The 12559-nt window shown below is 40.3% G+C and overlaps 1 protein-coding gene across 1 annotated transcript in view; it reads right to left on the bottom strand.

Moving 5' to 3' along the window:
- Positions 1-521: 521 nt before the first annotated feature.
- ABCG1 (ATP binding cassette subfamily G member 1) overlaps positions 522-12559 on the bottom strand; it is a 56085-nt gene continuing 44047 nt past the window's right edge. Inside the window, exons 11-15 of the mRNA XM_005030470.5 lie at positions 11819-11987; positions 10948-11048; positions 10327-10485; positions 8837-8955; positions 522-7233 (exon numbers count right to left, since the gene is read on the bottom strand). Of these exons, the coding sequence (XP_005030527.1) occupies positions 7005-7233; positions 8837-8955; positions 10327-10485; positions 10948-11048; positions 11819-11987 (777 nt within the window). The 3' untranslated portion in view covers positions 522-7004. The remainder of the gene's footprint in view (positions 7234-8836; positions 8956-10326; positions 10486-10947; positions 11049-11818; positions 11988-12559) is intronic.

A 12559-nucleotide genomic window follows, 5' to 3' on the forward strand; every position in this document is an offset into this window, starting at 1 on the left:
AGGAGGAAATCTATAACTTCCAGAGTACTGAGCAGAAGGTAGACATGGAATGATCATTCACTCCTTTCTGTAATGTAAGAGTATGGGAAAACTCTGCTGAAACTTGCAGCTAGCATGGTCAAGAACAGGAGATTCAAGCAGCAATTAGACAAGTCCATGAAAGAAAAATCCATCAAAGGTAAGAAAATACAAAGAAAACTGCAGTGGCTCAGTTAGTCCTTGAACTGTCAGGCAAGCACCTCTTGATGCTTACCCTGTTCTTACTGTTCCCTGTGTGGTGCTGTGGTCCACTGTCAAGCACTGGGCAGTACAGATCCTTGCCCTGAGCCAATGTGACTGCACTTACGTTATGAAGAATTTCTACGAGTTGTATCTGTAACCTACCTGTACTGGAGTTACCTGAAACCACATCTAAAACAGGCAATTTGCTGTCCTTGCTGACTGCCAGGGGCAGTCAGTGAAAATGTATCTGTACCACTGCAGCTGCCAGTTCCCTTGGAGAGAGAACAGGGACAAAGGCATCTGTCTGAAAATAATAACACTTTATTTGATTTTTCTTTTGTTACATTATCATAAATGTCTCTATTCTCAGAAAACAAAGCCCTAGTTTGGAAAATAATGCACATACAAATCTCTTACGGGTATTAAGTATACAGAAATATACAAAGATTTCTCTATTATTGTCGTATATCATCAGAATGCCCCACATCCCACATTTTTACTCAGGTCCACTGTACCAGTAAGCGTTAACTACAAAGGTAACAAGCAACCTGAAAAAGACATGGTTTATATAATATAATTACATATATGTATATATATATCTACAACAGTGCAAATATATCACAGCGTGCAGGCAGCAAAAGTCTCTAGAGAAGCGTAATAAAATTGATTCATAGTAATGCAAATGCATTACAGAAAAAAGAGACAACAATGACATTCGATATACAGAATATGCACACTTCAGCACGCTGATTTAGAATGATACTTGCATTGACTCTTGCTTTAAAAACAAAAGAACAAATGTTAAATAATTCAATTACAGATTCAAGGGTAGTATCTCACAATAAGGTCAACTGACTCAGAGAAAGTATTTCACAAGGCTTACTGACATACATAAAGGTTTGGCTACACTGCAGAACTTGTTTTCTTTTCAGATATATCACATAATCTTTTTCCTTAAATTTCATGTATTTATCCTGTAACTTAGGAGCATTTGTTCGATATTTTTAAGAATTGTTCAACAACTTTGTGTGGTGGGAAAGCTGCTTTTTAAAGGAAGAGGAAGAAGTTTGTGCAACAATTATGCTAAATGGGTTACAGAAATAAGTTAAAATGGGGTAAGAAGAAAGACATCACAGATGTCACTGAAGTTAAAAAAAAAAAAAGTCAACCTTAAAAGTAAAGATTTCCATGTAATCTTTTAATCTGCTTAAAAAGACATTTTAGATTTTGTTCTTCTTGAAAGAGTGGAGAGAAGCACATCCTCAGATCCAGACCGTGAGGTATTCAGTAGCTCAAAGAAGTCTAAAAAGTCAGCGCTTCACCTCAAACCCCTTTTGCACTGGTCCCAAGAAGCTCATTTTAACCACCCATGTAGACAACAACAAGTAACTAGCTAGAAGGACATGAGCAATTGTTTTGCATGGCCAGAGCTGTACAGAAACCCCAAGAAAGCAAATGGATCGATAAAATCGTGATGTACCTTGAAAGCATAAATAACGTACAGAATGCAGGCTGGCAGGCTAAGTTGTGGGAATTTCTTTTGCAAAAGGATAAATATTTTGACTGGTCATCCTTTGTTTTACAGTTCCTGCAATTAGTCTCAATAGAAACCTAACACTCTTAAAAGAAGCTTCTACAACCGACATCTGCGTAAAGCTACGGTTCGTTAAAAGATTTCAAAATAATGAAAACATTGAAGCTAGATTTCATGCTCTAAGGTAGCATTACTCTTTTGCAAAATCTGTATGAAATGTGTACAGAAAGAGAAGTGTGCTAACATACACACAACTGAAAGCAAACATGATGTTTGCAGGCTCAACCTGTAGCTTCTGGACTTGTAATACGCATCCGGGTTATAAAAAACATTCGGTGGGATCCAAGTGAACTATCTCTGTATTATGAGAACAAGTATTCAGGAACAGGACAGCAGGAGTTGATCCCTGAAAATGCTACTGCCCCAGTCCAGGAATAGCAAAGCCCATGATTAACTTCAGTGAGACCTCGCAATTAATATATGCACTCTCTAGTGTGGTGGGGTAGAATTAGTAGGACCTGTGCCATGGGCTCAGCAATGATCGGCCTGTCACAAACTGTTACAAAGGACATGATACTAGGATTAGTTCCCAACAGCTTTTCAAAATGCCTTCGTGATTATCCTACCTTGTTAATGTTTTCCATACAGAACAAAAGGGAAGTAATTCCTGAGCAAGTGCACCCTTTCGGGGTGTTCTGGTAGGAAAATGGACACACACAAAAAGATCATTTTCAGATCATTTCTCAAAGGAAGAAGAATAACTGATATCTTAATGACCATGACGTTTTCTAATATCCTTGCTCTTCAAATCACAGAATCGTTTAGGTTGGAAAAGACCTCTAAGATCACCTAGTCCAACCTTTAACAGGTCCACGTCACTGTCTTCCCACTGAGCCACCAAGTGGGGCTGACCTACAGCTCAGTGAGCAGAGGCAATGTGGAAGAGGCACGCATGCCATCTGCACCCTTCTCGCACCCATTTTCTGAGGATCTCTGTTTAGGATCATAATCACTGCACATTAAGTCCCTCCCTCTGCCCTTTTTTTATTGTTCCTGAAGTTAATCATCACAGAGCAGCAGGCAAAAGAACAAAACTGTATTTCAGTTAAAAGTTAATGCTGAAAAAAGAACTCTTCCTGCTTATTTTGGAAAGTACAAATAAACACTGGCATTTTTAGTATGCAAAGCAGTCCTGGATTAGCATTTCTGGTGCAGAAAGAAAAAAAAAAAATAGATCTTTCTCCTTACCAAAATTACACAAAGGCAATTATGCAAAACAACAGTAAATACACAGGAAAATATACACTCATATCTCTGCTTGATTTTCCTTCTCTTCTGCCCCTCAAAAGAAATTTCTGGTTCAAAAGAGTAGATCAAAATCCCAGATATCTGACGCATCTGGTGTCTGGACACAAGCGTTCATTATATTACACCTATACCATCTCTCTTTCTTTAATGTGCATATATATTCCTCTCCTGTAATGATAAAATAAATACTTGGGGCTCCAAATATTAAGAATTCAGATTTTTAAAAGACATTTTTGTTACTCCTTTTGATCCATAAAGATGAATTTTTCTCAATTTCTTATGAGTGCAGACTACTTTCCAAATCTTTTATTTAATTGTAAATAAAAGTAATTCCTCCTAAAAACTTTAAGGGTTTTTCACATTATATGCAAGTATCTGCCCCCAAAATAACAATTCTGAAGCACATAAAGTGTTGATTGGTGCATGTAATAACCAAAGCAACAGGAACAAATAAGTCCAAATGAAACAAGGAAGCCAAGGGAATGCCCAAGTCTTCTACTAATCACAACAGAAATCACACAGTCAGTCTTCAAGAGAACTTCAGAAAACTTTTGTGCCTCTTGTGCAATTTTTAGCCAGATTGTGCCTGGTTTGAATGGTGATAATGGCATCGATTTCAACCAGTTTATGGCTACTTACATATGGCTATATAAAATGAGGTTTTGAAGTCTTTACAACCCTGCTGGCCTCATTATGTCTCAGCACGAAGCCTCCAGAGCTTGGTAATGGGCTTGCTTACACCACAGCACATGCAAGCTCAGTCCACTAACATGGGGACGTGTTCAATGCTAGCCTGCTAGAACTTATTTCCATATAAAGGGAGAAAGGCCAGGCTGAGCCTCTGTTAAAAGACTGCAGCATACGAAAATATAACTGGGATGGACTTCAAATACTTCTGTCCCACAGTATCAGCAAGAGATACCAGTTAATTTTACCACTAAGGAGGGAAAAAATGATTATCTCATTTATGTTTAGTGCTGGCTTCAAGAGAATTCATTTATTTCCTTATTGGGATACTACAGTCTGAAAGTGTTCCTTAGAATAGTAACTTTCAGCTAAATTCTGCCAGCAGATGGCTGGGAAGAAGCACATCTAATTAGAAAGGAGTGACCAAAAATAGTCCAAAGCATGCATTTTCTTAGGAACACCCATGGAGAACCAGACTTTTGGCTACTGTAACGCAATACAAACTTACAGTACAGGAATGTTGCAGACTAAAGAGGTAAAATAAGCCTACAAACACAGGAGCAGGCACAGATAACAAGACAGGATCCAAAGAGCTCCTACTGCTAAATTGGTCTAGCTGGGAGGAGACAGCAATACCCTTGTCTAAGCCGAGAGTGGTGAAGTACCAGTTTTATCAGCAAAGTGATTTCACTTGGTAAGTTTCAAGAGATCCTCAGTGTGCTATTTGGTAAATGGTGTTGATAAAAGCAAATCAAACCCTGAATTTATTTCATGCAGTGGATGTTGCACACTTTAATACTCAGCTAGCTCACAGCTGGACCAGCAGTGTGCAACAAAAGAATAATCTGGCAAACATAGTCCTGTATCTGTTTGCAAACAGCAACCACCTGAAATACTCACAAATATTCTGAGAGTCTTAAAATAATCAAGGCACATTGTGCCAAGGGATTTCAGGGGAACAAGGGATTTGTGACTTGTTTAAAAACTGTTCACAGTTATGATTATTACCTAGAATAGTCAAAGTTCTTAATTTCTCCTATCTGACAGCCATGGAGGCCCATGCCTGATTGTGAATATACCTGGAAAAGCTGCAGAACTGTATAAAAGCTCTACAGGCTTCAGGGATATTTTTTGGGGGGGGGGGGGGGGGGGGGAAAGCAACAAAAACATGCAGAGAGGTTGGACAAGGAGGGTTTTTCTTGTCCTTTTTTTTTTGTTTGTTTGTTTTTACAGTAAAGATTGACCTTATTTTCGCAGATCGACCTATTTCCAGGGAAAGTTCAGCTGACCTTCCTAATACAAGTGACCTGACTTCAGCCTAGAAGACTGGCTTAATTCAAGCATTCTGAGCTTAATAGATACGCACGGTCTGTGTCTGTACCAGCAAATAAAATAGAGCCTGGGCATGGGCCAGGAAAACAATTGCCTTCACTGCTAAGTAGTGGAGCTGTGGCTCAGCACAACCTGAGCTTTTCCAGACAGTGTTTGGGCACTGTTTAAAAGTTAGTACAGTGCAGGGCTTGTTCCTGGTAGCCCCAGCTGTCTGAGGATTAACAGGACAGACAAAGGCAGACTGTGAAATCTAGCCTAAAGAACAGAGACCAGGCCCTGGAACTATTTAGTTTGCTAATTTAGATGTGGTCATGGAGTCCTCAAAGCCAGACTGTGAGCTGTGACTGTTGGTGGCCAGCAGATGCACAAGGTCTCTCTCTTCAACTAGTCTGTCACGAGTTGCTGAGCTCCTGAGTGGTTTGCTGTCACCGAGCTGCTTCCGATCTACAAGACCTCAGTGTCCCGATAGGAATAATGCATTTATAGAACGCGTACTTCTGGTTTGGATGTCTGTGACACTAAGGTAAAACGCACAGTAACTGCAGAAGGTAGTGGAATTCACACAGGTGTTTACCAGGATGTCCAACATGGGCATTGGTCCCATGCTGTCATTCTGGGTTGCCAATCCAAACCCGGGAAAATCAGTGACAAAATTCACATTGACTTGGAGTCAAAATTTCCCCTGCCAAGTTTACAAAGGTGAGATATGCAGAACAAATGCATGCCTCTTGCAATGGTTTCACCGGTGTTAATTCCCATGTCACACATGTAGACATCGGGATGAGAACAGAACTGCTTGGTATAATTAACCCTGCAATATTACAAGGCCCTTTGCATATTTTGAGGAGACTCCTACAGGTAGTGGGTTACAGGTATTTTAAATGCTGCCGCAGGAGGCAGTCACTAGTGGTTTAACACCATGCCCCAAGCTTTGAGCTGTGGATAGACCTTGCTCAGGCTTTAGGGATAGATTCTGCTTTCATAATTTAAGAAAAAAAGAGCATTGGAGTGCTTTGATCTTTTCATTCACGAGAGGTAGATCAAACGGATAATGAGCAGAGTCAGTATTTTCAATACAACAAACATTTAGGATTTAAAAGACACTGCAAATAATATATTTTCAATCATTCAGCAGTAGCTTGAATATGTCTGTGCTATCTATTGTTGCTTCCACATACAGACCACAGGTTCAGTGCAGACTCCGAATCTGCCTTTTCCTCCTAACATTAAGATTTTCAGATATGAGACCAGCTCGACAAGTAAAGCACCAAAATTCTAAATTTAGACACAAACAAAAATAATGACTTGAATAATTATAGATTTTTTTTTTTGTTTTTAAAAAGTGTCAATGTTAAAAAGGTATCTTTTCCTTATTAATTATTACATTTACAGACTTTTGGCCAGAAGGGGTAGTTCTGTGGAAAATAACTGCAAAATAATACATATAAAACTGCAAAGATGAAACTCTGAATTTAAAAAGATGAGAGAATCCTATTTTCTTTGCATTCCCCATTTTGCATCTCATTACCTTGTCACTTATAATGACATTATACAATTCTGGCTACCAGGACTAGTATTACCATGTCGCATGATTGGTTTTCATAAGGAAATTTCCTACAACCATTTTTTTTTTTTTATTACAGTTACACTGTCTCAGTATCGATATTCTGTGTTGTAAAATTCCCTTCTATTTCTTCTTCCTAGTTAAAGCTAGAAAGTGTAATAAAAACATGACCCAACCCAGCTGGACTGATTGGCTTAACACTATATGTCCTCTATCCCAATGTGGTTCTCTATGGGCTAGGTCATAACAGCATCTAGCTGGGCACTGGAGACGGGCCTGCCACAGTGAGACAATGTCAAGAGCCCTCTATTGCATGTCTAAAGATCTTCCTACTCTATCATTTTAGCCATTTTTCCTTTACCTCTCTGCTCGGATTTTGTATCTGAGAACAAAATAGGCAATTAGGCGCAGAGAGATGAAGAAAATTCCAAGAACGATGAAGTCCAGGTAAAGTTTGGCATTTTCGACATCCAGTTCTCTCAGAATGGCCTCTGATTTTTGAAAATGGCAAGTGTCGTCTTTGTCACAATGCAGGTCTTCTCGATCCAGTCCATAGATGGAGAGAATTACTCCTTCGAAGCCATATCTGGAAAGAAGAAGGATGGGTTATAAAGCGAAATGTTGATGATTGGTTTAGAAGTAGTCCATCAGCAATACACTCTCTCTGAGAGCTTGGCTGGAAACACTGAGGGGTTCAGTATCGTTCTGACATGCCTCAAGGTAAATTCTATCCCTATTACAATCAAGCAGATGACATGCCGCTGGCATTTTACTTGAGATTGAACAACGACAGAAGTTTTGCCTTGAACTGCTTCCAGTTAGCGTATAGTGCAATTTCTCAAAAGTAAAACGTTAAAATACAAAGCAGACTAATTTCAGCTCACACTCACAAACTCCGCTTTTAAAAGTGACATTATTAATTCCATTTTTAAAGCTAAGCAAGGGGGATACAATTACGGTTTGAAGTCAGAATATATTAAAACCGGCATCTATCTAGAATGTCTCTTCTCTTACCTTCTGTTCACTGTAGTTTCACTAATTAATATTGCACAGTTCCCACGTCTCCCCTAGGACTGGGTGTGCTTAGGATCTGACTTTGCTAGCAGATACAGTATCACGGTTCCCACACCTATGATAGCTCCCTCCAGCTCCAGGAGACCCCACACAGGCTAGACAATGGCTAAAGGCCTCAGCTTGAATTCTAGCTACTAATTTGGGGGGGCTGTAGTCTCTCAATCATTGTTTGGTCTCTGTATAAGACCTCACTTGTCAAACAAGAAGATATTTTAGCTTGGGTTTTCTTAGTAATAGTGCAGCTCAGGCAGGGTGGGGAAAAGGAGGGTGGGCAAAGGAGGAACCACCTAGGAACCTATTTCCTCATACTAAAGTGGTCCTGCAAGTACATGAGCAATATACAAAATGATAGTCCAAGAACTGTTTACAAGAAGCCATTTTAGCTCCTTGGGCAACATGCACTTCCTAATCATTTAATTTCATTCCAAAAAAAACCCATCCACCATCACCACAGGAATTCATCTTATCTAATTTCAACCACAAACATTCAGGGATCTCGACTAAACTAGCCCACCATGCTAGCCTCCAGAGGCTTCCTGATGGCAGTCACCACATCTTGAGACTACTATCTCAGACAAGGAGTGTGACTGACACAGATAGCATATAAGGTGCCTGTGCTTTCAATGCCAACAGTTCAGATTAGAGATAACAAAAAACCCCAAGCTTTTCATGGCAGTACTACTGCAAAATTTAAAGAAATCAAATCTTCATCCAACAAGTCCATCTAGGATACTGCAGTGATTTATACAACATTTTCTTCCAAAATGAGGCGCTGGCATCAATTTTTCATTTGGGCATACTGTTCCTATTATTTCACAAATCCACTGTTCCAAAATCCAAGGAGATTTGAATGCTGTGTAATTCCATTTAATTTAATGGAACTTACACAGCCTTGTGGCTGATGATCTGTACTGAATGTTCCAGTTTATTTCACATCATACACAAATAAAATGACGTTGAGATAATGTGGTATTCATTTACATCATATTCATGTATACTTTAAAGAAACATCCTCTGAACATAGTTTCCTTGGCACCCAAAATAACCAAACAGGCAAACAAAATAAAACAAACAGCATTTCCAAAATGGGAGGTTAATGGCCCCCCTAGCAGTACCTGACATAGGAAATGTAGGACATCCACTGGAGGTATGTTGGGATGGTATCAAAGCTGACAAAAAACCCAGAGAACAGAAGCACTGGGATGGCAGTAACTGGCCCCACAAAAGTGGCCACCTGGGGAGAGAAGGAATAGACAGTCTATTGCCAAGAGAGACAGAGAAAACAAACAAACAAAAAAAACCTTGCTCTTTCATCTGACCTCAACTGAGAAAATATTTTTTTTAAAAGCACTTTCCTTAGGAAATCCTCTGTTCTGTGCCAAACCAAGTAAGTCAGTGAAAATCTCCTCTCTTAGACAGCTGGGAGTGATGCCACTCGAGTCCTTCTGAAAACGCTACTCCCCCAAATTATCACAGTTCCAAATAGCAAGAAATTACTTATTTTTTTGGACAAGGTTTCTTAGTGAGGAGGTTAGATGGTTAGTGGAGAAAAAGGGGTCCCTCTTCTCTTCCTAAACCTTGCTCCTAGTTGACCACACTGCTGTGCTGGGATCTTTGAGACACTTGGACCCACCAAGAATTTACTGAGCAAGATGGGCACTGGCATTCCCTTGCATGCCCCGTGCGTGAGACCCATCTTCCTAAATATTATTCTTCCTCACTCACTCCCCGCTGCAGGCACACACAGTTCCCTTCTCATTGACCCCACATGCACAGAAGCGTCAACTGGTACTAAAATTTGATGAAGAGGATTGTATCCAGTTGGGTGGCTTTGGTGGGGTAGACAGATCTTGGCCCATCTCCAGCCTCTTTTCTCTACATCTCCTCTAGGGCAATAGGCCATGCGAGTATCTCTGGGTAGAGCAGACAAACAGGGGTCACAGCACAGGGCTATGCTTAATTCCAGAGGGTGGCACAGAGAGGGAATCAAGACTTCTACTGCAGAAAAATTATAGTATCAGTGCCTATTAATGTCAATAACATCTATTACCACAGGCACCACAAAACAGTTCTGCTGTGAATTATCACTTCACCAGCCTTCCTGCCAGGAAGCAGAACGGTGGCCAGCTTCCACTGCAGCAGTCAAACCGACAGCTGCTTCCTGCCCTCCCTCTGCAGAGGTTTAGTTTCTGGGCAATCCTTTTTCCACCTTGCCTCCTGCAACTTTCTTGTATGTACATGGAAGGACCCCATACTGAGCTGCTGATCTTCATGGCCTACCTCTACTTTGTAGATGCATGCAAATGCATCAGTACTGCAGTTTTTAGGACCTGCTCAGCCAGGGATAAATAGCAAGTGACAATTCACTCAAGCAAGCACAGCCCCATTCATATGGGGAAGGAATTTCACGGCCTCGCATCCAGTGGGTGTTCACACTCTTAAAGTTGATGGTTGCGAGAAGCATCAAATAGCTCTGCCAGACCAAGAAAATGTTTTGCCTGTTATATCTTAATAAATGTCTTGTTGACAAAGCAGCAGTCACGGTAAACAGTCAGTACTAGGAGACTGCAGGATTTCTGAGAGGTCACAAAACACCATTAAGTACCTGGAGGGATGTAGAGGCTGCACCGATGAGAAGACCTAGTGACTGTGCCACCAGGGATGTCATGGTTCCCAAGGCTGCAAAGAGGACAAATCGGAGTGCATCAGATGGCTGCGAAGTCATCCAGTAGACGATGCTGCAGTAAGCTACAGGAAACATGATCTGCAAGGAGATACACTTGTAGTTAGTCCATTGAAGCCAAACATTCGCTCACTCTCAATAAGATAAAAATGTAGTGAGTTCCAGTTAACTCGGAGCTCTCAGGCTTCGCATGGTACATGACAGGCATGGCATTCAGCTGAGGAGAATGAATGCATCTGCCACAGACTGGGATATTTATCATACTACTTCAGTATTAGAAAGCAGATCCCATTCACTTGCAGTCCTTTACGATTCCCCTTCTGCACAAAACCACAGATAGTAATGTGTTTATTCAAAAAATGTTGGGTCAGGTCTGGGCATACTGTTATCCATGTGCATCTGATTTGGAACTGAAGATTCAGCACATATATATGAACAGTTTTTACCACCATTCAAATGGATAAAATACTATTACTGATCTCAGCAAGTGGACTTGCCATGAATTTAAAAGATTCTTGTTTTATTGAAAAATAGAGCATATACCTGAAAAGGAACATCCGCCATCGTTTTGGCAAGATAGTAGGCTTTCAGGCTGTACCAGTAGTTCAGATGCTCTCTCAGAAATACTCCCATCTCAAGAGGAACTACAGAGAATACAGTTTTGTAAGCTAGGTTGTCAATGTGTAATATTCTTGCACATAATATCTAATAATATAATATAATAACAACATAATCCATACCTAATCCTTAACTGCTGTAGTCCCACAGTAAGACTGTAACTCTAAGGCCTTTGACAGACCAGAAATAGTTTCAATTATTTGTCACAAAATGTAAGATGTCAGCCCTGAGACTTGCTCATTGTTTAGAGTATGCATGAGGTTACTCAAATGATCTGAACTTTTCTCAAAGAGGCTTTTGAAGGAAAAATGTTTTCAAAGCATGAGGGACTTGGTTATTCATTTTGGTCCAACAGGGAATACAAAGTAACAGCACTCCCCTAAGAAGTAGGGAGCAGTCCATACTGCAGGAGTTTGTTTCTGATACCACAAGATTGTGCTGATTTCATGCAGTAGTCATGATTTAGAAGTCCTAGAGAGTTTCTCTAAGAGTAAAGCACAAGATCCTGACAAAGCAGAGATCCACTGGCTCCTTAGGAAAAGGGGAAATCCCAGTCCAGGATTGTAACATTGGACGGTGAGGGTTGAGAAACACTGGCAGAACTGTGGAGAGAAGTCTCTCTTTTGACTTCTACACAGCAGCTAGTTAAGTGCAAGATTTACCCCGATACCTGTTTTAGAAGTGGAAGCACAAGTCAAATGTGACCTTACATGTAACAGATACAACTCCCTCTCAACCTGCTGCAACCTCCTCATCCTTTAATTTAACAGCATGACTGTTAATGACTGGTACTCACATGTAAGGACAGTTGGCATGAGCGCAGCAAACATAAGAAACAACATGGAAAAAAAGAGGAAGCCGGAATTGCTGAGGACTTTCTTAGCTTCATTGCCAATGCCTAAGTAGAGCAAGCCAATGAGCAGGCCAATTCCAATGTGTGAGGTGATACGCAAGTGCGTCAGGACCTACAAGCAAGGAAACAGAAGTATCTCTGATCAGAAAGTCTATGTTCAAAAACAATGGCAATATCACCAAAATCAGAAGCACAGCTTGCAGAAAAACAGTAATTATATCCAGAAGAACATATGTAGAAATGTTCATTTTCTACTAGCATACTGGTCCTCAGCTATGGGAAGCTGATGGTAATGAACTTGCCAATGTGAATCAGACCCAAGGCTATTACTGCACAAACTTTCTTCCTGTAAACAAAAGCACAAACTGCAAATGCTGCAATCTGAAATCTTAGTGTCAGACAATGTCATTGAGCCATTGGCCCTCATTCATCAGGGGAAGCAGACTTTCTTTTTGACAAAAACATGAATGTCTCTGAGCAGAAGAGACCGTCAAGGGAGGCAGAAGAGTTATTTGGGGCATATATAGACCAAATTAACTTAATCTGGCATAAATAAGCCTTTTGTGTCTTCTCTGCAATACAATACTCCTACAAGAAGTATGGACCAACAAAAGACGATTAACTGTGGAACAACTGCAAGTCTTTACAGCTGAGCACAAAAAAAAATCTTATAAACAATGTTAT

This window comes from Anas platyrhynchos, chromosome 1, assembly GCF_047663525.1.
Source record: "Anas platyrhynchos isolate ZD024472 breed Pekin duck chromosome 1, IASCAAS_PekinDuck_T2T, whole genome shotgun sequence".
NCBI lineage: Eukaryota > Metazoa > Chordata > Aves > Anseriformes > Anatidae > Anas > Anas platyrhynchos.